Source organism: Molossus molossus, unplaced genomic scaffold (assembly GCF_014108415.1).
Source record: "Molossus molossus isolate mMolMol1 unplaced genomic scaffold, mMolMol1.p scaffold_m16_p_14, whole genome shotgun sequence".
In the NCBI taxonomy this organism is placed as follows: Eukaryota; Metazoa; Chordata; class Mammalia; order Chiroptera; family Molossidae; genus Molossus; species Molossus molossus.
Genome location: NW_023425349.1, coordinates 13153350 through 13180243, shown reverse-complemented (window position 1 = coordinate 13180243; position 26894 = coordinate 13153350). Strand labels below are relative to the sequence as shown.

General features: G+C 41.6%; 1 protein-coding gene across 1 annotated transcript in view; it reads right to left on the bottom strand.

Annotated features, from left to right (window-relative positions):
* Positions 1-11673: 11673 nt before the first annotated feature.
* Positions 11674-26894, bottom strand: part of C5 (complement C5) — a 96580-nt gene continuing 81359 nt past the window's right edge. Inside the window, exons 35-41 of the mRNA XM_036261327.1 lie at positions 26293-26367; positions 26070-26175; positions 24877-24960; positions 23902-23991; positions 14428-14511; positions 12349-12487; positions 11674-11812 (exon numbers count right to left, since the gene is read on the bottom strand). Of these exons, the coding sequence (XP_036117220.1) occupies positions 11674-11812; positions 12349-12487; positions 14428-14511; positions 23902-23991; positions 24877-24960; positions 26070-26175; positions 26293-26367 (717 nt within the window). The remainder of the gene's footprint in view (positions 11813-12348; positions 12488-14427; positions 14512-23901; positions 23992-24876; positions 24961-26069; positions 26176-26292; positions 26368-26894) is intronic.

Below are 26894 nucleotides of genomic sequence, written 5' to 3'. Positions count from 1 at the left end.
TTCTGTTTTCTATAGAATGTAACAGACTTGACTTTGTGTCTCCTCTGTGCCAGTCTTGGGCTTAAGGCTACAGAGAAGATTGATCCCTGTCCTCCAGGAGCTCACAGTGGGACAGAGAGACACGGAGGAGCAATCGAAGCACTCCAGCACAGGTGTGTTCACAGAGAATGACTTTTTGGGGGTGTTACCGGGTCTACCCGATGCTGCCACATGCCTGTGGTAAGCACTCTGCTGCAGGCTGTGCACGTCTTTTGCAGAGGTCAGCTCTTCCAAGAAGTCTTCCTTGCTTAATTCCACTTGCGCTCTGATTGCTTCTTTACTCTGCCATCTCAGGGCTTTCCAATTCGGTCTTGTGTTCACTTACCCTGGTGCCACAAAGATACTGAGCAAACATAACTTGTGGGATACAGTGACAGGCGGCTTATCCCAGGCCATTCAGAAGAGTTGGATCTGGGGCACGAACCCAGACTGCTGCTCACCCGAACAGTTATTACACAGTGACAAGCACGGGCTGTGTGTGTGTGTGTGTGTGTGTGTGTGTGTGTGTGTGTGCAACCTTAGGATGAGTGCTTTCCAGGTTGCTACCTAGTTTTATGATGCTTTTTTTTAAAGACGGCATAATATTTAATAAAATGTATGTACCATTATTTATGAAATGATTTCTCCCTTTTGAGGCCATTACTTTATGTCTTACATAAAGTACTTCAATAAAGTACAGTGCATTACCTTCTAATATAACATACTTCCAGACTCCTATTTCATCGCTACTTGATCTCTCCACGGACGGCTAAAGACTCCTCAAACGTAACCAGGCCCCTGCAGAAACCCTTGTTGTCTTCTCTGTTAGATTCCTAAGGCTGCCATAACAAAGGATCACAGACTGGATGGCTTAAAACGGAAGAAATGTTTTCTCTCACGGTTCTGGAGATCAGAGGTCTGAGATCCAGGTGTCAGTAGGTTAGGGTCCCGCTGAGGGCTCTGAGGGAGAATCTTTTCCATGCCTCTCGTGCAGCTTCTGACGATGGCTGGCAATCCTCGGCACTCCGTGGCTTGCAGACATCACTCCGATCTCTGCCCGCCTTCACAGACTGGCTTCCTTCGAGTGTGTGCGTCTCCCCATGAGTTCTCCTTTCTGTGTGCCTCTATCTCTGTGTCCGAATTTCCCTCTTTTTATAAGGACACCAGTCACATCGGAGTAAAGGCTCACACTACTCCAGTACAATACACTGACTAATGACACCTGAAAAAACTATTTCCAAATAAGGTCACATTTTGAGGTACGGGGGGGTTAGGATTTCAACATGTGTTTTTAGGGGGACACTGTTCAACCCATAACACCTTCCCTCTTCTTTGCCCTAAATTTGCACCTGCTCCTGTCTTTCCCAGCTGTGTAAATGGCACTTGTACCAGCTCAAGCTGAGAATCCATGTGTGATCCTTGATCCCTCTGCCTTCATCACTTCCATACCAATACCTTCAAAAAACCCTTCAGTCCGACCTCCAAAAACATCCCGAATCCATCCATTTCTCGTCCTCTGCTTTGCTGCCACCCTAGTTCAAGCCCCTACCGTCTTTCATGGGACAGCGGCAACAGTTCCTAACCAGTCTCTTGCCCCTTTCTCATGTGCAGTCCGGTCTCACACCCTTGCTTAGCACTGTCTAATGAATAAAATTCTAACATCTCACCTGTGCTTACAAAAGCCTATTGATTTGGTGCCTCCCATTCCTCTGACGTCATTTCCAATCACTTTCTTTCCTTGATCCAGCTACACCAGCCTTCTTGGGGTTTCCTGGACCGCGGGCTTCGCTTTCTGAGTGCTCTCACTGGGCCTCACATGGCTGCCCCTTCTTGCCATGAGAATCTCAGCTCAAATGTCATCTTATTTAGTGACATTTGAAAGACCTTCCCTGACCACCCAATGTACAGCAACCGCTCAGTTCTCTATCACAGACTTTTAATATTCTGCACAGAATTTGGTAAATGTACTACTTTTCTCCTTTGTGTGGGTCTTTATTGTCTTTCTCCCCAGTTATCCCCAGGAGGGCAGGGACCTTGTTTATCCTGATTACACCACCTAGCGTTGTGTCTGGCACATAGGAGGAACTCAGTAAATATTTATTGAATGAATAATCAATCCTGCAGAGAAGATCGTTGTGTACAAACTTCTTTTTCTCCCTTTTGGGAATTTACTTTATATAAATAATCCAACGGGAGAAGAGTTACTGGATCAAGGGATATAAACATACTTTGGCTCTTGAAATGTATTCTCAAATTGCTTTGCAAAAAGGTAAGATCAGTTTTCATTTGTTAGGCAGCCTTGTGAACCCCAGCGCCAAGGCAGTGATTTCTGGTGTGTGGGGGGAGGGCATGGAGCAGAAGTGAGGGCGGCAGGTCAGGGCTGCTGCCCCCGGTGAGTTGGGCACTCCGCTGCAGCAGCAACCAACCTGCTTAGCAGGTCCCCCATTCTAGCGCCTGTCAGGATGGCAACAGCCTGGCTTCGCAGGCCTGCCTGGGGTGGTGCACGCAGGAGGACCCATCTGTGGCATGAGCTTGGGTCTGGCTATAGGTACCAGGGTAAGTAAAACAGCTGACCGGGGCACCTGCTCTGTAGTGCAGCGAGACCCATCCTATAGGCCAGGTGAGGAAGTGGTGAGGGGGTGGAAGCCAAGATCACAAAGTGGGCTTGGACCCCAAGGCCCCTTTGCTGAGGCCATTTCTGGATTGGAGCTTTTCTGCTTAGGACATGGGGTTTGGAACATTGGGTGATTCAACACCTCTGTTATAACCCTCTGGGAATAGAGAGGCCTGTTTTACACACCTCTGCACACAGGCAGGCCCATTCAGCAGTGCCTTGCCCATGTCTCTTAGAATTGCTACAAGAGCTAAAGAAGTAAATGCACGTAAAGTGCTCAGAATAACACCTGGCACATAATAGGCATCACCCAAGTGCTGGCCATTAGTTCTAGCCCATATATCTCACTGGTCTATAGGATTCATTTTTATTTATTTATTTTTGGTACATGCCCCTAGTAGGAACCGAACCCGGGACTCTCTGGTCCACAGGCCGACGCTCCAACCCCTGAGCCAAACCGGCCAGGGCTATAGGCTTCTTGAGTACAGAGATTATATTTGAGACAGAATAGTCTAGTGCTGATGAGTCAGGCTGCCTGAGTTCTCAATCCTGGCTCCACCATGTAGTAGCTAAGCAACCCTGGGCAAATTACCTAACCTCTCCATTCCTCAGTATCCTCCTATGTAAACTGGAGATAACAGTACCAAGCTCACTGGGTTGTTTTGTGGATTAATTGAGTTGATGAATATAAACGTAGAACAGTGCCTTACACATAGATGGATCTTAGTGAGTGAATGGATTAATTCATGGCCAAACCTGCCCTGGGCACATTCTGCAAAGACAGACTGCTTTTCCTTCACCTTCCTTCCTCCTCTTTTTTCTTAAGACTTCCTTCTTGTGTTTTGTGTTTCTCTTGTCCCCAGAATTCCTTTGCCTTTTCTGCCACCCGTTCCTGAAAGGCCTTGAGCACCTTTACACTCAACCAAAGTGCTGGCTGTTAAAGGGCTGCTTTCCTTCATGCAGGACTCCTTGACTTCACAGGGCGCTCTATGATCTTGCTAGGTCCAAAACCTGCATAGTACTCATCACCTGGGAGATGCAGAATCTTGGGTCACCCCAGATCTACAGCATCAAAATTTGCATTTTCACAAGTTCTAAAACAATACTTATTTACAGCCCAATGGCTATTCTGTAATCCCCAATTTGTACTTCTTAACCCCTTCACTTTTTTTTTTACCCATCAAGTACAGCATAGGGAATATAGTCAATAATATTGGAATAACTATGCATAGTGTCAGATAGGTACTAGATTTATTGGGATGATCACTTTGTAAATTATACAAATGTCTAATCACTGGATTGTACACCTGGAACTAATATAATATTGTGTATCAACTGTAATTGAAAAATAAAAAATTACTTAAAAAACAATACTTCTTAAACTTTAGTGTACCTGTGATTTTCCTTGAGATCCTTTTATAATACAGATTTCTGGGCTCTACTCCCAGAGTTTCTGATTCAGTAGGTAGGAGGTGGGGGCTCAGAACTGGCATTTCTAACAGCTCCCCGGGGCTGGGGATTGTGCTGGTCAGAGACTACACTTTGTGAACCACTGTTCTATGATGGACAGCTTCCAGGACCAACAAAATGAAGCTCTAACAGGGAAATCTGAGGCATTGAAGGAAATTTCTTCTTAAGATAGTGGACCCTTTCCCAGTCTTTTAAGAACACATGAGAAGGTCTCTGCCTGTGGTATCTTAGCACAAAGATGCTTTTGATTATTAATGCTATTTTCATATTTGTTCACAATTCTACAGTTTCAGGCTTCTTTCATTCGTTTGATCGTATTTCATCCTGCAACAATCCTATAAGTTGAGCCAGGAGAAAGTATTACCTCATTTCCAAAACGGAGAACTGAGGCACAGAGAGCTACGTGAGTTAGAGGTCTCAGGGCCAGTAGCTCCATTGGCTGACACCTGCGCTGCTCGCGGGTATTACTTCTAATTCCGACCACCCTTCAAGGCGGGTAATGCTCTTCTTACCTTACAGAGGGGCAAACTGAAAGGCTTGATGAGGCTCGGGAACTTCCCCAAGGTCACAAATGAATTCCTACTCTTTACCTTATCACTTCCGCATAGTGATAACTCCTTCCTGCCTCTGTCACACACACACTGGCCAAACCAAGGGGCCATTTTAATGTTTACGCTCAGCCTCAGTTAAGGAACAGGCCACAGCTTTGCCTTTCGCCTGTAGAGGTGACAGGAAATGGCAAGAGGAGGAGGATGATGACTGCCCCTGCCCCAAGGCCCCCACAGACTCAGGAAACCTTTCTGCTTTCTCCTCCTACTCTGGGCATATTTCCTTTCTCGTTCTCTGTGCCCAGAGAATTAGAGTTTAGTCTTGGCTCTAATTTCCTAAAGATTCTCTATTTGGAAAAAAATTTATTAAGCCAAACAATTTTTTCCTCAGCTCCAATTTCTCTTGCCTAGCATCAACCCCTCTTCCATCAACCCCGACAACACCAACAGCACACACACACACACACACACACACACACACACACACCCCAAAACTCCAGCCAAACAAAAACCCTCTTTCCAGGACAGTTAGGATTTCTCTCATCTCATCTGTAAGAAATGGTAGCCTGGACCCCACCTGGGGCTCTGTTCTCTGCTGGCCCATTTGGCCCAGCTGGTGGGAGCAGACACCAGGCACCAATATGAGGAAAGGAGAGCCTGGCACTCTGGTTCCAGCCCCGACTCCCCTGTGGGACCCCAGGAGAGTCCCTGCTTCTTCCCAGCCCACCTCATCTGTGAAATAGAGGGCAGGTGGATTAGATGATCTCTCGGGGGTTTTCAAACTTCAGTATTTTGATTCTACATGGGGGGTTCACACAGGAAAAAACATCAACTCTACTTCGAGGGGAGGTAAGGGCACCTGTCAATTGAGTTTGACAAGTTGTGTTGTATCAATGTAGAACATGATCTGAGGACACAATTTGCAAATCTATTTCTGGTGCCGCCTTCCTTCATTTTTCTACACTAGCGGCAGTGTCCCCACTGTCTCGGTACCCTGAACCCCGAGCCCTCATCTGCCTCACTCTGCCTCACCTGCTGTCCTAGCATGGGAGACAGCTTAGAGAGCATGTAATGAAACACACTTATTGGGTAGGGGGGGGCACTGAAGCCCAGAGAGGCAGAGTCTTTGCCAAGATTACATAATAACAATGACTGCCCTCCAGTATGTGAGAAGGCCATCCAGCTCCAAGGCTAGGAGCATGGGCCCCAGAGCCCAAAGGTACCCTGCCTCTTGTGAAGGTTTGCAGCTTAGCCTCCTGGAGCCTCAGCCGCTTCCTTCCTAAAGGTAAGGATGGTGACAATCAGCACAGGCGCCGTGCTCATCACTTTACGTGCAGGATCTATAATGGCCTCTCAGAGCTCAAGGGACGTTGGACATCATCGAGGCCAACTTCCCACCTTGAATGGCTCCTGCAACATTTCTGGAAGGAAGTAGCAATAGGGTCTATTCCGTCTTTGAATAGCTCTGGCCATAAGAAAATGCTTCTTACAAGGAGCGAAAACTGACTTCTCTGTAACCTCTACTCATCTGCGTGGAGGGAAGAACACGGGCTGTCAGAGGCCCTGGGCTAGTGCTCCAGTCCTTACACCTACCAGCGCTGGGACCACGGCAAGCTGCTCCTCGGGGCCATTGGATAAGATGAGCTCTAGATGCTTCTTGGTTTGGACAGTTGAGGGTTATATAATTCATGACTATGCACATAATACACACATATCTGATTATAATGGTGGAAAGAGTGAAGAAATGGGCTGTGTTCCAAGGAACAGGTCCATTTCTGCCAACATGTCTGTCAGGGCAGAGACCCTGCCAGCTGAGAAGAATCCAGAAGGTTCTTAGAAATGAAGTTCTCATCTTGTCTTAAAACAAAACCTCCTCCCTTTCTCCATTTTCCTCTCCTCTTCTCCTCCACCCTCTCTCCCTCATTCTTCTCTTTCTTCCTCCTCACTGCCTTTCTTCCCTTCTTTCTGATTCAGAGGCCTCAAGGAATATTTTAATCTCCCAATTAAAATGAAAGAGCATGTCCCTGGCAACAGGTTTCTGACATCACATTAATTACGCAGAATCAATCTGTGTTCAGGAGCAGGGAGAGCCTCTGGAAACATGACCCAGAGTCGCTTTGTGTCTCTGAGAACCTCCCAGATTTGGCTGCTGAATTCCCAGCTCTCGAGGTAGGAGTTTTCAGTCATGAGGTCATGCCTGGTCTCTCACGGTGGCCTCTGAGCTAGTATGTAAGTGTGCATTGTGTGCACAGGTGCGTTTTCCAGGGTAAAGGGTGTGCGGAAGGGAAGAGCAGCCCTTGACAGCTGGGAGGTAGGCTGGGAGCTGGGACTTGGTGTCCCCGGGGACTAGCTGGCCTGACACTCAGAGCCAGGCTGCGGTGTTCTCCGTGTCTGATGTCACAGAGCACCAACACCAGACAAAATGGATCAAGACCAAAAAAAACCCCCAAAACAAAAACAAACAAATCATGTTAGAGAAAAGAATAAACTAAGAACATTATCCAAACCACAAAAATGACCACTCATCTCCCTTTCCTGCCTAATGTGAATGACTGCAACTTCTTTTCCTTCTGGTTGGATAAGAGTTAAGATACTCATAGGATTAGCCTTGCTTCCTGATAGCATCCAATTAGAGCCAAGCCCCACCTTCTTGAACCCTCCCTAAAATAATTCATCACAACACCAAATACTATATAATAAGTCCTTTCTAATTCTCTTTTACTGAGAAGCTCATGGTTCCCATGGTGTGTGTTCCTTTTCACTGCAGAATCAATAAACTCAACTTTGTTCAATTACCATCCTCTCTTGCCTGGTATACTGCAGTTGCCTCCTGACTGGTCTCTCTGTCACTATCCTAGCTTTATTTTCAATATAGCAGTCGAAGTAATCCTATTCAAAGGTAAGACAAACTCTGTCACTCGTCTGCTCGAAACTGTGCAATGGTTGCCCCTCCCCTCTGAGCAAAGACTACATCCCTTCCATGACCTGCATACTCTGGTTCCTGGGGCCTCTCTGGCCTCATCTTACCTAACTTCCCCTTTGTTGCACAGCCTCCTTGCTTTTCCTGTCACACACCAGACACGCTCCTGCTTTCGGCGTGGGCACTAGATGCTCCCTCTGCCCGGAACACTTGTCCTTTAGATAGACACATGGTTCACTTTTTCAAGTCTCTGCTGGAATATTACCTTCTCACTGAAGCCCACCCTACCTAACCACCCTATTTAAAATGTAGCCCCTCCCTTGACCATTCCCAATCTTCCTTACTCTGCTCTACTTTTTCCTTTCCCCATAGTCCTTATCGTCGTCATCGTCTTCTTTTTTTTAATCCTCACCCCAGGAAACTGTTCCATTCTTTTTTTTTTTTTGGATAGAGTGGGAAGGAGAGGGAGGAGGAGAGAGAGAGAAACATTGATGTGAGAGAGACACATCGGTTGGTTGCCTTCTGCATGACCCCAACCAGGGTCAGGGATCGAACCTACAATCAAAGTGCATGTTCTTGACTGGGAATTGAACCCAAGACTCTTCAGACTGCGGGCCAACGCTCTAACCACTTAGCAAACTGGCTAGGGCAGTCCTTATCACTTTCTAACATTCAAGGTCAGTCCCCTAGTTTTATCTTTACTGTTTATTGCATGTCTCCTTCAGCGGGAATCTGAATCCCACAAGGGCAAAGATCTAGAACCAAGCACCTATAATTGGGTCTGGCCTACAATTACCAATCAATACATATCTGTTGGATGTTACTGAATAAATTAGCATCACGGGGACTGGAAAGTGAAACTAACTGGCTCAGGATCCCTCACTGAGAAATAGGGAGTGAGGCTGCCTGTCTCAACTTGGCTCATTGTCAAGTCTGTATATTTCATAAAGCTGAGTTTCCTGAACTTCAGTCATGTGCATGCCAACCTCATAATTTTTGCCCTAAGAACAACCTATGCTTTTATATACTTAAAACTTCTCCTTAAATAGACTTATTTTTTGACAAATAAATTTATTTTAAAAGGAAACTGTATATGTTGGCTTTTATGTGCTACTTATATATATTTTTTCTAATACAGATGCTCCTCAACTTATGGTAGGGTTATGTGTTGATAAACCCATCATAAGTTTAAAATATCCTAAGTCAAAAATGCATTTAACATACCTAACCTAATGAACCTAGCCTATCTTAACCATGCTCAGAACACAATATCCAAACATCTCTGGTAGCACAGTGCACTGTACAGTACTGGCTGTTTACCCGTGTGATCACGTGGCTGACAGAAGCACGACTCACGGCCACGGTCCAGCATCATGAGGAAGTAGTGTGCCACATATGACTAGTTTGGGGAAAGATCAACATTCAATGTATGGTTTCTACTGAATGAGTATCACTTTTGCACCATTGTAAAGTTGAAAAATCTTAAGTCAATCCATTGCAAGTCAGGAACTGTCTATACATATTAAAATAAACATATAGCTATTAAAATGAACAGTGTTCACCCTGGCTGGTGTGGCTCAGCAATTAGAGCATCGGCCCTCGAACCAGAGTCTTGGGTTTGATTATGGTCAAGGGCATATACCTTAGTTGCAGTAGTGGTTCGGTCCCTGGCCCTGGTCAGGGTTGTGGGAGAGGCAGCCAATCAATGTCTCTCTCTCTCTTTCTCTCTCCCCCTCCCTGCCTCCTTCTCTCCCATTATATCTGAAGATAAATGAAAAAATATCCTTGGGTGAGGATCAAAAAAATAAAATGAACAGTGTTCATCTGTACCACCTAAATCATCCTCCTTACCCCCAAGTAGAAACCTGCCTCCCCCTTAATCGCAAAAACCCTCCTGTTTTTACCTATGTAAATCCCACCCATCTTTTTCCACGAAGCCTCCAAAAACCCCTCCAGCTCACTCACTAACTTCTCTGAACTCCTTTCACACCCACAGAAAGAAATCCACACCCAAAATGTGAATGCTTACATGCAACTTTGTTTTCTGTTTCACAACATAAGATTATAAAATATCTTCATAGAGCTATAGATAAAAGAGATATTAGAGTGTTCAACTACCTTATTTTATTGGCTACCAAAGAGATAAAGAGGCCAACTTTAAATCTCTTCCAGGGGCGAAACCCAGACTAGACCTTGGGTCTTCTGATGCCCACACTCAGTGGGGAATCCACAAATATTTCCTGAGTCCCTATGTTTCTAGCACTGCGCCAGGCACAGGAAACAGTGGTGAAGAGAACAGATCCACACTTTGCCGACGTGGAGCTTACAGTGGAGCCAGAAGCTGTACACTAAACAATATACATGATTAAATAAATAATTGCAAGTGCCTTGGAAGAGAAGCACAGGGTTGAGTAAGGGCCCCAGCCCATCTGGAGGGAAACAAAGTCTCACTAAGGACGTATATTTAAATGCATAGGAATTACCTGAAGAGGAGCTGAAGGATTTTTAAGCGGTGCCAGGCTAACTCACAAAGGTCTGCTTTGATGTCTGAAAGCTCAGCTGCATTGTGGGTGAATTCGGCCACTGTGGCCCCACCTATTGGCCAGAGTGCTCAGGGAGAAGGCTGGTGCTCCTGGAGCACTACAGTGGTCTCCTCCAGCCTGCATCAGAAAGTGACAGCAGACACTTCAGGCTTGCCTGGAGGGGCCCTCACCCCTCGCTGGCAGAGTTTGGGCATATTGGACACATTGGTTGTTTTTGCCAAGGGAGTGCCTACAATGTGAGCTTTGACATTAACAAAAATAAATCCTTAGTTCCTGGAAGTGGAAAATCTTAGTATTACTTACAAGGCACACTGCAAGGCTTACTGTAGTTTTACCTAACTGGTAAAATGCAGATTTTTAATAAAAGGAATGCATTTTAGTCCTGTTCCTGTTATATCCAGAGTTTATCTTCATACTTGCTTGCTCATATTTCAGTGGGGCTGGTTCAAGTACACACATCTGAGAAACTCCAATGGCGTGCATCCTGCCTCAGCCTTACACAGCGAAACCTGACCAGCAACATGGCGGCGCAGTGATGCAGAAGAGGGGTGTGCTTCCATGGAGAGAGAGCCTTGAGGTGTGGTCACCAACTCTGCCCCTTACTAGGCTGGGAAAATTGCTTCATCTTTCTGAGCCTCTATGTATTCATCTGTAAAACGGGGATAATAATAATTCCTGTACTTTGTGAGATGCTTAACACATTAAATGGGAATATATGTGAGTGCTCTAATATGCTGCAAATGTTATTTAATAAAGAATCTCCTGTTATAAATCCTCTTTTATAAAACGCTCAAACTGAGGCTCAGACACCTGGTTGGGACTACAACAAAGGTCTCCTGATTCCTACACACCTTCTTTTCACCAGGTTACTGCGCTGGGGCCTGCCTTCCAGGAGAGCAATTATTGGCAAGAGTAAGTTCCCGGGGAAACCAATATGTGCTGGGAGGGAGGAGGAGGGAGTAGACGGACATGAAAGGGGGTAAGGAGAGGGCAACTTAAGGGGAGGGGTAAGGACAAACTCTCCTACCTTTCTCAGTTTGCCCAGGGCTCCAAGGTTAGGCCTTCTCAGGTCTCTACTGCTGCCTTCTCCACCTCCCTCGATTTGCCTGTCTTTGTGTGGGTGAAACTGACCTAGCATAAAATAACACGCTTTTCCGCCTTTTCGCACATTTTGAAAGCAAAGTCAGGCTTTAATGATCAGTTTTCTGTTCCTTGGTATTTTCTTTTAAGCAAAGGCTGTGTTTTTGTAAGATACTACATTTCAATGGGCTATTCTTTTGTCCCCAGCAAACATTCCTGAGTGGTAGGTTTTAGGAGACGTTCCAATTTATTCTTTCTGGTGTCCAATAACCTTGGAATGAGTATCTGTCTCCATGCCCCCAAGGCCATGTTATTTCAGAAAGTTACAGCTCTTAAAATCATTCTCTACTAAAAGCAAGTGCCACTAATTCTAAGTAAAGTGAGCTTTCCAAATAAGAACAGCTGTGAACGTTTTAAAAAAGGAAGAAAGAAATTTCAACAACAGAATCCATAGAGAAAACTGTACACAGATGAACTTTTTCAGGCGTTTTCACAGCCATTTAAAAAGATGTCTTCAGCAAAATCATCTAAATTAGCTAAAAATGCTTGGCATGATGGACACCTTGTGTCTGTAGGCCAATATTCAATCCAGGTGGAGGAATCTAAAGGGTAGATGTACCTGCCAAGAAAAAATGAAAATGAAGCATTTGCGATTATGGCCACAGAGAGGAGAGCCAAATTGGACTGAGGGGTCAGGCTGTTGGCCAAACTCTTCTGAACTTGCCTCCCCGTGGGAAGGTCCACAGGCCCCTGATGGTTGTGAAACTACTTGGGGCTCCTGCCGTTAAAGGCAGGAATGACATCTGTTTCAATGTCTATTTTTTAAAAATGATAAAATGCATATTTAAACATTTTTCTCTTTACAAACAGAACAGCCTGATGACTTATTGAGGGGGCAGATGTGGTCTAGGGTGTTCGGATGAGCACCCTCAGATTCATCTTCAAACCCAGACACTCAGTTTATCTGTCAGCAAGTCCTCAGCTGCCCTAATGGTTTTAAATAGTTCTTTGTTTTAAACTCATATTATTTCATTTATGCTTCTAATGGTTTGCTGGTTAACAGCAGGGCACATAAGAAACATGCAGTGTATTTAAGAATAAATTACACTCAATGTTGGAGGGAAGATCAGAGACTCCAAAATATTGGTGACTTACTTGATACTGAAATTGTGTTTTATCTGGAGAGCTTCTTTACCCATAATTAAATACTGTCTTCCTTTTTGCAGGTCAGCATTAATACAAGTTGCCTTTTTAATGAAGGTGACTTCAGAGTCTTTCTCAGCAACAGCTTCGCCTGAGAGGCATACAAGTCAAGTTATCACATTCATGCTACAGTGTCACAATTATACACTCTCTCAAGCATTCCAGTCCCTTGTGGCTATTAGTGAGTGTTAATTTATATTGAGAGGCTAATGGCTATTGGAGAGCAACAATGCCCACATGGTTAAAGCTTCAGACTAGGGTGCCTGGGTTATACCCCCGCTCTGTCACTTCCTGGCCGTGTGGCCCTAAACAAATGATTTATGCTCTTTGTGTAAGGGCTCAGCCCCCTCATATGAAAACTGGGCACGACAATAAAACCTATCTTGTAGAACTGTTATGAGATTAAATGGATTGATATATGAAAAGTGCTTAGAACTATATATACAGTAAGCGCTGTATATTTGTTTGTTATTATTACTCTTGTAGAACCAGGAAATAAAAGAACCTCTCTCCAGTTAAACAAAATTAATCTCTATATGTTGTATAGCAAAACTAAAACGTAATTGGTAGCTGGCAATGGGAAACTCTGTAGAAAAGTGAGAGACATATAAAAGACTTGTAAAATTTTAAATATCTGTCTTCCCCTTACTCCCATTATGCTTGAACTTCTACCACAATGTTTCACTCCACATGTCTGTTTCCTCAGCTCAGCTGGGAATTTCTTCAGGCAGGGACTGGGTCTAATTCATTGCTATATATTCAGGACTCAGCTCCAGTTAGTTGTCAGACTCTGGCAGAGTCATCCTAATTATTAAACCCTGAAAAACTTCTGAACATGTTGGTAAATAGTATACAACAGTAACTGTGCAAATGATCTACTTGAATTAGTAATACAAATTCTACTGTACACACATTAGTTCAAGTCAATTTCCTTAGGCCTTTCGGATGGCTTCCTGTTGCAGCAACATGTAAATAACATTCTCAGCACTATTTACCAGTTCAGTCTGTCATGATTAGCAGTGTGGCTGTGTGGTGCCTTTCCATTATTTTTATCTTCGAGTATTTTATTTTATTTTTAATTTATCTTTATTGTTGAAAGTATTACAGATGTCCCCTCTTTTTCCGCTGACTGACCCCCTCCTTCCTGCCCCCCCCCCCCCCCACTTTACTACACTACACTATCCTCTGTGTCCGTTGGTTATGCATATATGCATATAAGCTCTTTGGTTTATCTCTTCCTACCCTTCTCCACCATTCCCTTATGGAAAATTTAAAGTATAGACAATCACTAATCTTTTTATCATTTATATCCTATTCTACTCTAAGCACCGTGTGTTTTAGGAGAAACACCAATTTATCATTACCCTTGAAATACATAGTTGCCCTTGATTCTAAATAGTTTTGTTTTATTTTGGTTGTTGTTAGTGCGCAGCAATTCTTGTGTAAGTTGTTAAGTGCATGGTGTTTTGATATTTATATAAATTTAAAATTTATATATATTAAAAATGAACTCCCAGAATGGAGAGAAAACAAAGTATGCGAAAGTTTCTTAACATACTTTACAAACAAGACAAGTTTTTATAATTGTTTAATTTAGTTGTTCATTTCCTTTCTTTAAAAATGTGTCTCCTTAAATAGAATACAAGTTTTATGAAGACAGTAACTCTGGCTGTGTTATTGAAGTTGTATCTTTTGTGTCTAATAAAATGCCTGACACAAAGTAAGAACTAAATATTTGTTGAATGGAAAATGAATTAGTGGCCCTTAGTGGTTAGAGCGTCAGCCCGCAGACCAAAGAGTCACAGGTTTGATTCCGGTCAAGGGCACGTGCCTTGGTTGTGGTTCATCCCTGGCCCTGGTCAGGGTTATGCAGGAGGTAACTAGTCGATGTGTCCCTCTCACTTTGATGTTTCTCTCTCTCTCTTTCTTTCTCCCTCCCTCCAACTTTATCTGAAGATACATAAAAAAATATCCTCGGGTGAGGATTAAAAAAAACAAAGAAAGAAAGAAAATGAATGAGTGAATTCTCACCAGCTTTGTAGACATCCAGGAGGGTTGCAGTGTACTTGACAAAACCATTTTCTTCAGTGGAGGATGTGATAGTAACTTTATAAGCTGTTAAAAAACAAAACAATAGTTCGTGCTAAATACCACTAATGCCATGTTCAATAGAAGCCAGAGTTTGTCAAAATAGTGAGACATGAAGCATGACAAGCTCTTTTGTTTTAAATTTTAATTTATTTTTTGGTAAAGATGTTTCTCCTTTTTTACCCCATTGACACCCTCCTCCCCATCCCACCCCTGCCCCGTCCCCGGCTTTGTTGTCCATGTCCATTGGTTATGCATACACGCATATAAGTTCTGTGGTTTATCTCTTCCCACCCCCCATCCCCTCTTCTGAGGGATGTCAGTCTGTGCCCTACTTCCATGTTTCTGGGTCTACCGTATTCCTCAGACTGTTATGTTCATTATATTCCGTATATAAGTGAGATCATGTGGTATTTGTCTTTTTCTGCTTGGCTTATTTCACTTAGGATAATACTTTCCAGGTCCCTCCATGTCATCTCAAAGGATAAGAGATCTTTCTTTTTTTTTTATCCTCACCCGAGGACATTTTTCCATTTTTTGTTCAGATAGAGCGGGAGGGAGAGAGAGGAAGAGAGAGAGAGAGAAACATCGATGTGAAGGGACACATCGAGTGGCTGCCACCCGCACGACCAACCAGGGCCGGGGACAAACTGCAACCGAGGTACATGCCCTTAGCGGGAACCGAACCTGGGTCTCTCTGGACCGCAGGCCGACGCTCTAACCGCTGAGCCAAACCGGCCAGGGCAGAGATCTTTCTTTTTTACTGCTGCATAGTACTCCATTGTGTATATGTACCACTGCTTTTTTATCCATTCGTCTACTGATGGACACTTGGGCTGTTTCCAGATCTTAGCTATTGTAAATAGTGCTGCTATGAACATGGGGGTACATATATTCTTTCTGATTGGTGTTTCAGACTTCTTAGGGTATATTCCTAGAAGAGGGATCACTGGGTCAAATGGAAGTTCAATTTTTAATTTTTTGAGGTAACACCATATTGTTTTCCATAGTGGCTGCACCAGTCTGCATTCCCACCAGCAGTGTACTAGAGTCCCCTTTTCTCCACACCCTCGCCAACACTTGTTGTTTGATGATTTGTTGATGGCAGCCATTCGGAGAGGTGTGAGGTGATACCTCATTGCTGTTTGAATTTGCATCTCTCTGATGATTAGTGATGTTGAGCATTTCTTCATATGTCTCTTGGCCATTTGTATGTCTTGTTTGCAGAGGTGTCTATTCAGCTCCTCTGCCCATTTTTTAATTGGGTTATTCGTCTTCCTTTTGTTGAGTTGCATGAGCACTCTATATATATTGGAAATTAACCCCTTATCTGATATATCATTGGCAATGATGTTCTCCCATACAGTGGGTTGCCTTTCCATTTTGATGATTGTATCTTTTGCTGTGCAGAAGCTTTTTAGTTTGATGTAGTCCCATGTGTTCATTTTCTCTTTTGTTTCTGTTGCCTTAGGTGATGTATCAGTGAAAATTCTGGTGTGTATGATATCTGAAATTTTGTTGCCTATAGTTTCTTCTAGGATTTTTATGGATTCACGGGTCACATTTAATTCTTTTATTCATTTTGAGTTTATTTTTGTGCATAGTGTAAGTTGATGGTCTAGTTTCATTTTTTTGCATGTAGCTGTCCAATTTTCCCAACACCATTTATTAAAGAGGCTGTCTTTACTCCACTGTATGCTCTTGCCACCTTTGTCAAATATTAATTGAACGTATTGCCTTGGGTCCATTTCTAGGTTCTCTGTTGTTCCACTGGTCTATATGCCTGTTTTTGTGCCAGTACCAGGCTGTTTTGATTACAGTGGCTTTGTAGTGTAACCTGAAATCTGGTAATGTGATCCCTCCTACTTTGTTCTTCTTTTTCAAGATTGCTGTGGCTATTCGAGGTCTTTTTTGGTTCCATATGAACTTTTGAAGTATTTGTTCTAGTTCTGTGAAGTATGTCGTTGGTATTTTGATGGGGATTGCTTAGGGTAGTGTGGACATTTTAATGTTTTTTGGTTCCGTATGAACATTTGAAGTAGTTGTTCTAGTTCTGTGAAGTATGTCATTGGTATTTTGATGGGGATTGCATTGAATCTATAGATTGCTTAGGGTAGTGTGGACATTTTAATGATGTTAATTCTTCCAATCCATGAACAAGGTATGTGCTTCCACTTTTTTATATCTTTCTCTATTTCTTCTTTCAGTGACCTGTAGTTTTCTGCGAATAGGTCCTTTATTTCTTTGGTTAAGTTTATTCCTAGGTATCTTTATTTTTTTGTCACAATGGTAAATGGGATTATTTTCTTAAGTTTCTCTTTCTGTGAGTTCATCATTGGTGTGTAAGAATGCCATTGATTTCTTGACGTTAATTTTCTATCCTGCTACTTTGCCAAATTCATTAAATCTAGATTTTTGATGGAGTCTTTAGGGTTTTTTATGTAATATCATGTCATCTGCAAATAATGACAGTTTCACTTCCTCCTTTCCAATTTAGATCCCTTTTATTTTTTCCTCATGTCTGATTGCTGTGGCAAAGACTTCCAGTACTTCCAGTACTAAATAAGAGTGGTCAAAGTGGACATCCCTGTCCTTTTCTTAATGGAAATGTTTTTAGTTTCTGCCCATTGAGTATGATGTTGGCTGTAGCTCTTTCATATATGGCCTTTATTATGTTGAGATATGATCCCTCTATTCCCACATTGCTGAGAATTTTTATCAGAGATGGATGCTGGATTTTGTCGAATGCTTTTTCAGCGTCTATTGATATGATCATGTGGTTTTTATTCTTCATTTTGTTTATGTGGTGTATCACATTTATTGATTTGAGAATATTGTACCAGCCTTGCATCCCTGAAATGAATCCCACTTGGTCATGGTGAATACATTTTTTGATGTATTGTTGGATCCGACTTGCTAGTATTTTGTTCAGGATTTTGGTGTCTATGTTCATCAGGGATATTGGCCCGTAGTTTTCTTTGTAGTGTCTTTTTCTGGTTTTGGAATTAGAATTATGCTGGCCTCATAGAACGAGTCTGGAAGTCTTCCTTCTTCTTGAATTTTTTGAAATAGTTTGAGGAGAATGGGTGTTAGTTTTTTTTTTTTGTTTGTTTGTTTTTTTAATGTTTGGTAAAACTCCCCCATGAAGCCATCTGGGCCTGGGCTTTTGTTTGCTGGGAAAGTCTTGATTACATCTTCAATTTCCTTAGTTGTTATTGGTCTGTTCAAATTTTCTATCTCTACCCGGTCCAGTTTTGGGAGACTGTGTTTCTAGAAATTTGTCCATTTCGCTTAGATTGTTGAATTTGTTGCTATATAGTTGTTCATAGTAGCTGTTAACGATCTTTTGTATTTCTGTGGTGTCTTCTGTGGTTGTTACTTCTCCTCTTTTATTTTTGATTTTGTGTATTTGGGTTCTCTCTCTTTGTTTCTTGGTGAGTGTAGGTAAGGGTCCATCAATCTTGTTTATCTTTTCAAAAAACCAGCTCTTCGTTTCATTGATCCTTTGAATTATTTTTTTGGTCTCTATGTCATTTATTTCTGCTCTGATCTTTATTATTTCCTTCCTTCTACTTGCTCTGGGGTTTTCTTTTTGTTTGCTTTCTAATTCTTTAAGTTGTGAGGTTAGACAGTCAATTAGAAAATTTTCTTTTTTCTTGAGGTAGGCCTGTAGTGCTATGAACTTCCCTCTCAGAACTGCTTTTGCTGCATCCCATAGGTTTTGTGTTGTTGTGTGTTCATTTTCATTGGTTTCCAGGAAGTTTTTAATTTCTTCCTTGATTTCCTTGGTAACCCATTCATTGTTTAATAACATGCTATTTAGCCTCCATATGTTCAAATGTCTTTGCATGTTCTTGTTGCAATTGATTTCTAGTTTCATGCCATTGTGATCTGAGAAGATGCTTGATATGATTTCAATCTTCTTGAACTTGTAGAGATTTAGTTTGTGTCCTATCATGTGGTCTATCTTTGAGAATGTCCCATGTGCACTTGAGAAGAATGTGAATTCTGTAGTTTTGGGGTGTAATTCTCTGTAGATATCTATGAAATCCATTTGGTCTAGTGCTTTATTTAGAGTCTCTATTTCCTTGCTAATTTTTTGTCTAGAGGATCTATCCAGTGTTGTCAACGGGGTGTTGAAGTCCCCTGCTATGATTGCATTGCTGTCGATTTCTCCTTGGAAGTCCTCCAGAAGATTTTTAATATATTTTGATGCTCCTATATTGGATGCATATATCTTTATCAAGGTTATATCTTCCTGTTGGATAGATCTTTTCAATATTATGTAGTGGCCTTCTTTGTCTCTAGTTATGGCCTTCATTTTGAAATCTATTTTATCAGATATGAGTATTGCTACTCCAGCTTTTTTGCTTTTCATTTGCTTGAAAAAATTTTTTCCATCCCTTACTTTCAACCGATGTGAGTCTTTTGTTGTGAGGTGGGTCTCTTGTAAACAACATATAGATGAGTCACGCTTTCTTATCCAATCAGCTACTCTGTGTCTTTTTATCGGAGCATTCAGTCCATTTACATTTAAGGTGATTATTGATATGTACTTGTTTATTGCCATTTTTGTTTAGTTTGGTTATATATTTTTTTCCTGTTTCTTCTACTAATTACAGTTCTTTTAACATTTCTTGCAGTGCTGGTTTGGTGCTAATGTATTTCCCTTAGCCTTTTTTTTTTTGTCTTGGAAGCTCTTTATTTGACCTTCTATTTTGAATGATAGCCTTGCTGGATACAGTAGTCTTGGATTCAGATCCTTGTTTTTTATGACCTTGATTACTTCATGCCATTCCCTTCTGGCCTGTAGCGCTGCTTGTGAGAAGTCAGCTGAGAACCTTATGGGGTTTCTTTTGTAGGTAACCTGTTGCTTATCTCTTAATGCTTTTAGGATTCTCTCTTTGTCTTTAATTTTTTGCATTTTAATTACTATGTGTCTTTGTGTGGGCCTGTTTGGGTTCTTCTTACTTGGGGCTCTCTGTGCTTCTTGAACTTGAATGCCTTCTTCCTTCACCAAATTAGGGAAGTTTTCTGTCACTATTTCTTTGAATATATTCTCTATCCCTTGCTCATTTTCTTCTTCTTCGGGGACTCTCATGATGCGAATATATTATGTTTCCAGTTGTCCCACAGTTCTCTTAAGCTGTCTTCCTGTTTTTTAACCTTTTTTTCCTTTTGGTTTTCTGATTGGTTGATTTTTTTCTACCCTGTCTTCTGATTCACTGATCCGGTCCTCAGCTTCCTCTACTCTGCTTTTTAGACCTTCCAGTGTGTTTTTCATTTCTGATATGTCATTTTTTAATCTCTTCTTGGTGGTTTTTAATTTCCATTTGGCTTATTTTCAGCATCTCTATGTCCTTACTCATGCTGTTGAGCTTCCTTAAGATCATGGCTCTGAATTCTAGCTCTGTTAACATGCCTATCTGTTCCACATTGATCTCATCTTTGGTGGCGGTCTCTTGTTCTTTCATTTGGCTTCTGTTTCTGTGTTTCACCATTTTGGCTATCACAGTGGGCTTTGGAGCCTGTCAAGTTTTCCCTGTGGGTGTTGGTGTTCTGCTGTTTGTAGCTCCCTCTCCTGGGCTTAGATGAGCGAGGGAGGACCCACGTTAAACACCACTGACAAGTCTTACTTTCCTGGTTAAAGTTGCTAGCCCAGGAAAGGTACTGTTATCCTCTACCTTTTTGCCTGGAGGCTAGCAGTCGAGGTTACTTGAAGAGTTTTGGGTTGTCAGGTGATTGATTGAAAAACTCCCTCAGGTGCTCAGCATAAGGGGATTTCTCGAGAATGGGGCAGATGCTGGTTGTTAATGAGTCTCAATTAGCATTTCAATGGCCCACAGGGTGGGGTTGTATCTCCAAGGGAGGGGCTGCTGCCTCTCCCCAGAGCCCTGGGAAGGAGCAATATGGCCACCGTCCTGCGTAGCAGCAACTCAGCAAAAGCTCTGAGTGCCCTCCAAATCTCGAGTGTCCCCACACAGTTCCAGTCCAGTCTGACCTCCCTTTGCTGGAGCCCAAGGTGAGTGGCTGTGGCTTTTTTAGCCTCTGTCCCGGCTCTGCCCTTTGGGAGTATAACCCGAGGGAGCCGCTCCCAGCTAAGGCCGCTGCCGAGCTGCTGACCATGGGCTCCTAGCCCCCGTCTTGCGCCTTTGCAAATCAGTGTCCCTGGTTATATGGTTCTCGCAAGCTGCTTTTCTGTTGCTTTTTCCCATCGATTTGTCTGTGTTATAGTTGTAATTCCAATTTGGTTCTGGGAGACGGTCTGTGTAGCTTCCGTTCACTCTGCCGCCATTTTGGATCTCCCAGCATGACAAGCTCTTATGGACACCCTGAAGTAGATACTATTTCTTCCAAGAAGCCTTCCCAAATACTCTCAGTCTGATTTTACTGATCAGTACTCGAATGATTCACTCTATGTAGAATCATTAGCCCTGGCCACTGTTACAGAACAAGCTAAAGTAAGAACAATATCAAATTAAAAGACAGAACCACACAAAACAAACGAAATGAAACTTTGTTAGATATAAAGTTCAGATTCTGATCCTATAAGATCAGTGGAGTCATGCCCAAGGGGCACTTTGAAGAGCCCCTTCCTTTTCTGCACAACCACAGAGGGGACCTTTTATCAATCACTCAGGCCAGCCTTGTGAGCCTCCTTGTTCTCTTGCTCCAGTTCCTTAGATACCTCCACTGGCTTTGATCTTTGGATTTTGATAGGATTCTGTTTTCTGACTCATCTTTGCTTGGGTTGGCAACTCTCTGACATGAGCTGCTCCCAATGCTGTTTTTTCTTCATTCAGGCATCAATGTTTAACTCATGGTATGTTTGACCTCAATTCTGGAATGAGCAGATGAAGGGACCCAACCCTTTCATGTGGCCTGAGAAAGAATCCTTTTATTTTTGCTTTTGATGAGGTTGAATGACCTAAAAGGTTTGTCCATTTTTGTGATCCTAGCTAGTTAGCTAGATATCAGAAACCTACTTTAACACAGAGAATAAATGCAGTCTGGATTTAGTTTATTACTTTCAAGAAAAGACATAATAGATGAATGAATGAACAAATTTTGGCAAAAACAAAGGCTGTGTAAATTAGTGTCTTAAAAGAGATTAAAAACTGTCCTGTATTTCAGATTCATAAATCTTTTTGGTGGATATGAGTAATGTATTTACTGTGGGCATAGGTAGAGAGAGGAAACTACTTTATTTTGTTTCTATTCTGTTATTCCAGTAAAAAACCATAGTCTCCCAAAAAGTCAGCTAAGTTTTAAAAATATATATAATAAACTAAATCCAGATTGAATTTACTCTCTATGTTAAATAGATTACTGACATTTAAAAGTTTAAATAGCCCTGGCTGGTTTGGTTCAGCGGTTGGAGCGTCGGCCTGCGGTCCGAAGAGACCCGGGTTCGGTTCCCGCTAAGGGCACGTACCTCGGTTGCAGTTTGTCCCCGGCCCTGGTCGGTTGTGCGGGTGGCGACCACTCAATGTGTCCCTTTCACATCGATGTTTCTCTCTCTCTCTCTGTTCCTCTCTCTCCCCCCCCACTCTACCTGAACAAAAAATGGAAAAATGTTCTCGGGTGAGGAAAAAAAAAAAAGTTTAAATAGTTCTAAAATAGAAGGAAGAAATAATTTATTGAGATCTTTGTTTGCTAAAATAATATGGTCTTTTCTTCAGGTCCCAATGCATTTTAAAAACTACAGTGGGTTGTGGTTGAGTTGGGCCACTTTTTAGCTTTTATTAAAAAACAAAACAAAAAACAAGCCCAGCTGGTGTGGCTCAGTGGTTGAGCATCAACCCATGCACCAAGAGGTCGCTGGTTTGATTCTCAGTCAGGGCACATGCTCAGGTTGTGAGCTACATCCCCAGTAGGGGACACGTGGGAGGTGGCCCATCGATGTTCTCTCTTACGATGTTTCTATCTCTCTCTCTCTCCCTTCCTTTCTCTCAAAAAACAATAAAAAATTTTAAAAAAACAACAACAACAAGATGAATTAGGAGGAAAGAAAGACTATTAACCACACAAACTTCATTCTGATGGCTATATTTCCATTAAGAGAATTCAGTGTAATATAATGGAAATCATACTGGAGACCAGGATGCCTCCTAATTCTACTACTTATTTCCTGCATGGCTTTGAGAAAATTATTTCATTTCCCTGAGCCTCAGTTTCTTCACTGGTAAAATAAAAATAATGCTCTGTTACCTCAAAGGTATATTATGGAACTCCACTGAGAAACTATATGAAAGCAGTTGATAAACACATAGCACAAAATCAACTGTACTGATTTTTTATTTATAAATAATGCCCTACCAATTATCAAGAAAAGATTTGAGATAGTGTACAATATGTTTTCTTACTCTTAAAAAATCCAGAAATAAACATTAGAAACTATAAATAGAAAATAAAGAAGTTAATTCTATGAGGAACTTAAGATAAGACAACTGTACTTGAGCATTTATTTAATTTAGTGCTGAGCTCTGGACAACCAGAAGGAGATGCTCCTTTTGAAATAGAGAGTCTCAAACATGGATTGAAATTCTACATATATTAAATATTATTTAGTATTGATATTTTACCATGTCTGTGAAGAGATTTTTAAATGAAACAAACCTTAGCCCTGGCCGGTGTAGCTCAGTGGATTGAGAGTAATTCCATGAACTGAGAGGTCCCAGTTCGATTCCAGGTCAGGGTACATACCCGGGTTTCAGGCTCAATACCCAGTAGAGGGTGGGCAGGAGGCGATTGATCGATGTTTATCTCTCACATCAATGTTTCTATTTCTCTCCCCCTTCCTCTCTCAATATAAAAAAAAAACCATCCCAAACAAACCCTAAAACCACCTTTGTCTCTGCTTCTGCTCCATCAACGGAAAGAATACAGTAAATAGTGAAATTTTATACCTTAGTGGCTCTCTCTGAGCCCTGGCCAGGTGGCTCAGTTCATTGGAGCATCATCCTGTACCAAAGGGTTGCAGTTTTGACTCCTGTCTAGGGCACATATCTGGCTTGAGGTTTCGATCCCTGGTTGGGGTGAGTAGGGGAAGCAACCGATTGGGGTGTGTGTGTGTGTTTCTCTAAAAATCAATACAAAACATTTTCTTAGGTGAGGGAAAGAAAATTCTCCTTGAATCTGTTTCAGTGCCTTTAATTCAATGGGAACTATGGGAGTAAAGTATCTTGGCTAGGTGTACACATCACTTCCATCATTTTCATTAAAAATCATGTTCCTTGCTGAAGGATAAATAACTTTGCATGTTAATGCTGAAAACTGCTGGCATTTTTCTTCAAAGGAATACATGGGCTGTTGTACCCATACAATCACTAAATAAAGTTATTGATTTTCCTAACTGATTATGTATTTATAAAATGTCATGTTTAATGGAACTATATATTAAAAATTTGAACTTACCATATGCAATCTCTGGTTTACATGCTGTTGTTTTTCTAGTATCTGCAGAGATTGTCAGATTCAATTCTGGTTGCATTTGTCCACAGTCAGCTGGATTTTGTGAAAAATAGTAAAAGGTTAATGTAAGGAAGCCGACACTCTCCAAGGGAGTAAACACAGTGCCCATGAGATCTCAGACAATCTAATATAATCTTACAAATGCCAGATTCCCAAGACCCATCTATTTTCTCCTCTTCCAGAAAGTGAAACATTATATGAAGCAAAAACAAAACAAATAAAAACAAAATCTTGAACATCAGGCATTCTTAGAATGAATAATCACTCCACGTTCTGCTTTTAGAAATGTGTATGCTTCCACTGAAGAATGGAGGAAAATTCCCATTATAAGTATAATCAAAAGTACCTGGAAGGAAAAAAATGATAACTTCACTGATTTACAGATATTAAATGGTTGCAACACGATCCTAAGAAAAGTGTAGATATTAAGGATTTGGAAAAACAAAATAAAACCAAACTAACCCAGATGCTCAGCGAGTCAGTTGATTATTTTGAGTTCTGGGTCTTTTTCTTGGCCAAGAATTCAGTCTTGGATTTATAAAAGACTAATGGATAACTCACTATCTGGGAAGGACAAAGGGAAAGAAAGAGGAGCCTCTATTCTTTTAGGTTGTGGTCCTATTACATGAGAAAAGACCAGGTAAAAAGTAAGAATTTCACATCATGTTATCCCTCTGATAGCCAACAACCATCTAGATGGTACTTCTCCATCTCTGCACAGTAGAAAACATCAGGTTGTTTAGGAGTTGCTGAGAAGTAGCTTTACAGTGCTCAAGGAATCAGCTTTCAATCAACTGAGATTGCATTTCTACTTCTGAGATACCACAGTTTTTCACACAGTTCCCCCCAGATTAGCCCTGGATTATGAGTGGCTGCTTTAAACAAGTATGCAGTCTAAACATGTTAAATGAAGTTTACCTTCTACACATTTGCACGTTGTTCCTTCACAGACTTTCTGAAGTCGGCTATTGGATGTGCTATACAACATGGTGCACTTTTTATCTGTGGCAATGAAAGCATGGTTAGGAGAGGGGGCTGGATTGATGTACAACACATTTACCACTCCATGAATTTCACTCATGGTGTGTTGGAGATCACTAATTCCAAACCCTTCTTTTTGTAGGTAAGGCCCACGGGGGTTAAATTTTGAGTTGGTTGTCCTGACATGGGCCCCTCTATCCTCAAAATGACCTTCTCTTCTGTGCTAGAAATTTTACTATTCAATATTCATTTCTTAGAATGAAAATATTTGGTGCTTCCATTAATGAGAGGAAATAAATTATGTTACATGACAGTCTATTGAAAGAATTGTAATTGTCTAGGCTGAAGGAAAAAAGAAGCATGTATGTGAGTGTGTGTGTGTGTGCGCGCGCGCGCGCGTGTTATTTCTCAAGGGGAAGATGGGCTCAGTATGTTCTAATTTCAGAAGTTAAAACTAGAATGAACAGATGTTATAATTTGGTTCATTCTAAAATTTTTCTAAGTAGAGCTGTCTAAAGTGGAGTCATCTGTCTTGTAAATCAGAGAGCTCTCCAATCACTTAATATTCTCAGAAGTGGCAGAGTGATCAGATGTAGGTCATTCATTAAATATTTATCAACACACATTATGTACCTGACACTGTGTTAGATACTAGGGACACCACAGATGAAAACATTCTGTCTGGGGCTGGTGAAAAGGCCACACAAACAACTACAATACAATGTGAATGTGACAACCACTCTAATAGAGCTCTCTGCAAAATGTGAAGAGACTATTGATGGAGTAGAAGTTGATTCTGGAAGAATTAAAGAAGTTGTAGATAAGTGGGCTTCTCTAAAAAGGGGAGGTGCAATGAAAATGAACACAAAAGATAAACTTGAGGCAAACAATTTAAAAGCTGGAAGCAATCTAATACAGTTATTTTAAAAATGAAGAAACTAAAGACCAGAGAGGAGAAATGATTTGCTCCAAGTCATGCCATAGTCTGTACATGCAAACTGGGGTTTCTGTGGAGAGTGAGCCCTGGGAAAAACAATATATAAAATTTACAGAAATCTAGTGGATTTCTAAAGGTTCTGTAAAAAATACAAAGTAGTCTTTGGAGGAAATTTCAGAGTAGAGTTGGTTACCTGGTCTGTGGTATTCATACACCGTGAAAGTAGCAGGATTCAGAAACCCAACTTGAAACAATTCAACTATCCGAAATCGTACACAGAGGAACTTATCGGAAGGAATCTGTTTGGTAAATTCAAGGTTTAAGGAAATTATGGGAGAGAAAGGACTGAAAAATATTTTAGTTTGTACATTTTGAATGGTAATAGTAAATAAAGAATGTTGGGATGTGGAGCTTACCGAATTTAGTTGCAAAATAACACGTCCATCTTTGACTTGGTAATCAGTTAATAGTTGATCCACCCCTTCCACAAGCTAAGGAAGGAAAGAGAAAAGCTTGAATTTAATTTTATGATCTTTTTGTTTAAATGCATTCACCCAATAATGAGATGTTAGATCATGGTCATATAAGCCACTGTTCAAAGAAGTTGAAGAGCAGCTCCTCCCCTTAAAAAAGTTGGAACATGTTATCACATGTACCCACAGTTCTTGTGTCATGGAAATATTTCCTCACTTTGTTAGCACAGATAGCTAGTTAGTTAGGGAAGGGAGCAAATGGAATAGAACATTAAGCCTGATTCACTCCCAAGCAAGCAGGAAGAATTGGCTACTGGTCATTAACCAGGATTACTGAGGGAGGGATAAAAACAGTAGGGGAAATTCCTTTGCTAGGTGCATGCGCAGTAGAAGGCAAGATGGTGCAGGGAGAGGAAAGTACATGCACAGTAGAAACCAGGCGACTGCTGCAGAACTTTGGGGCATGCGCAGTAAGAGCCAAAATGGCGACATAAAGGGGGTGGAGTCTAGCCTGGGAAAATCTGGGATAAGAGTCAGATTGGATA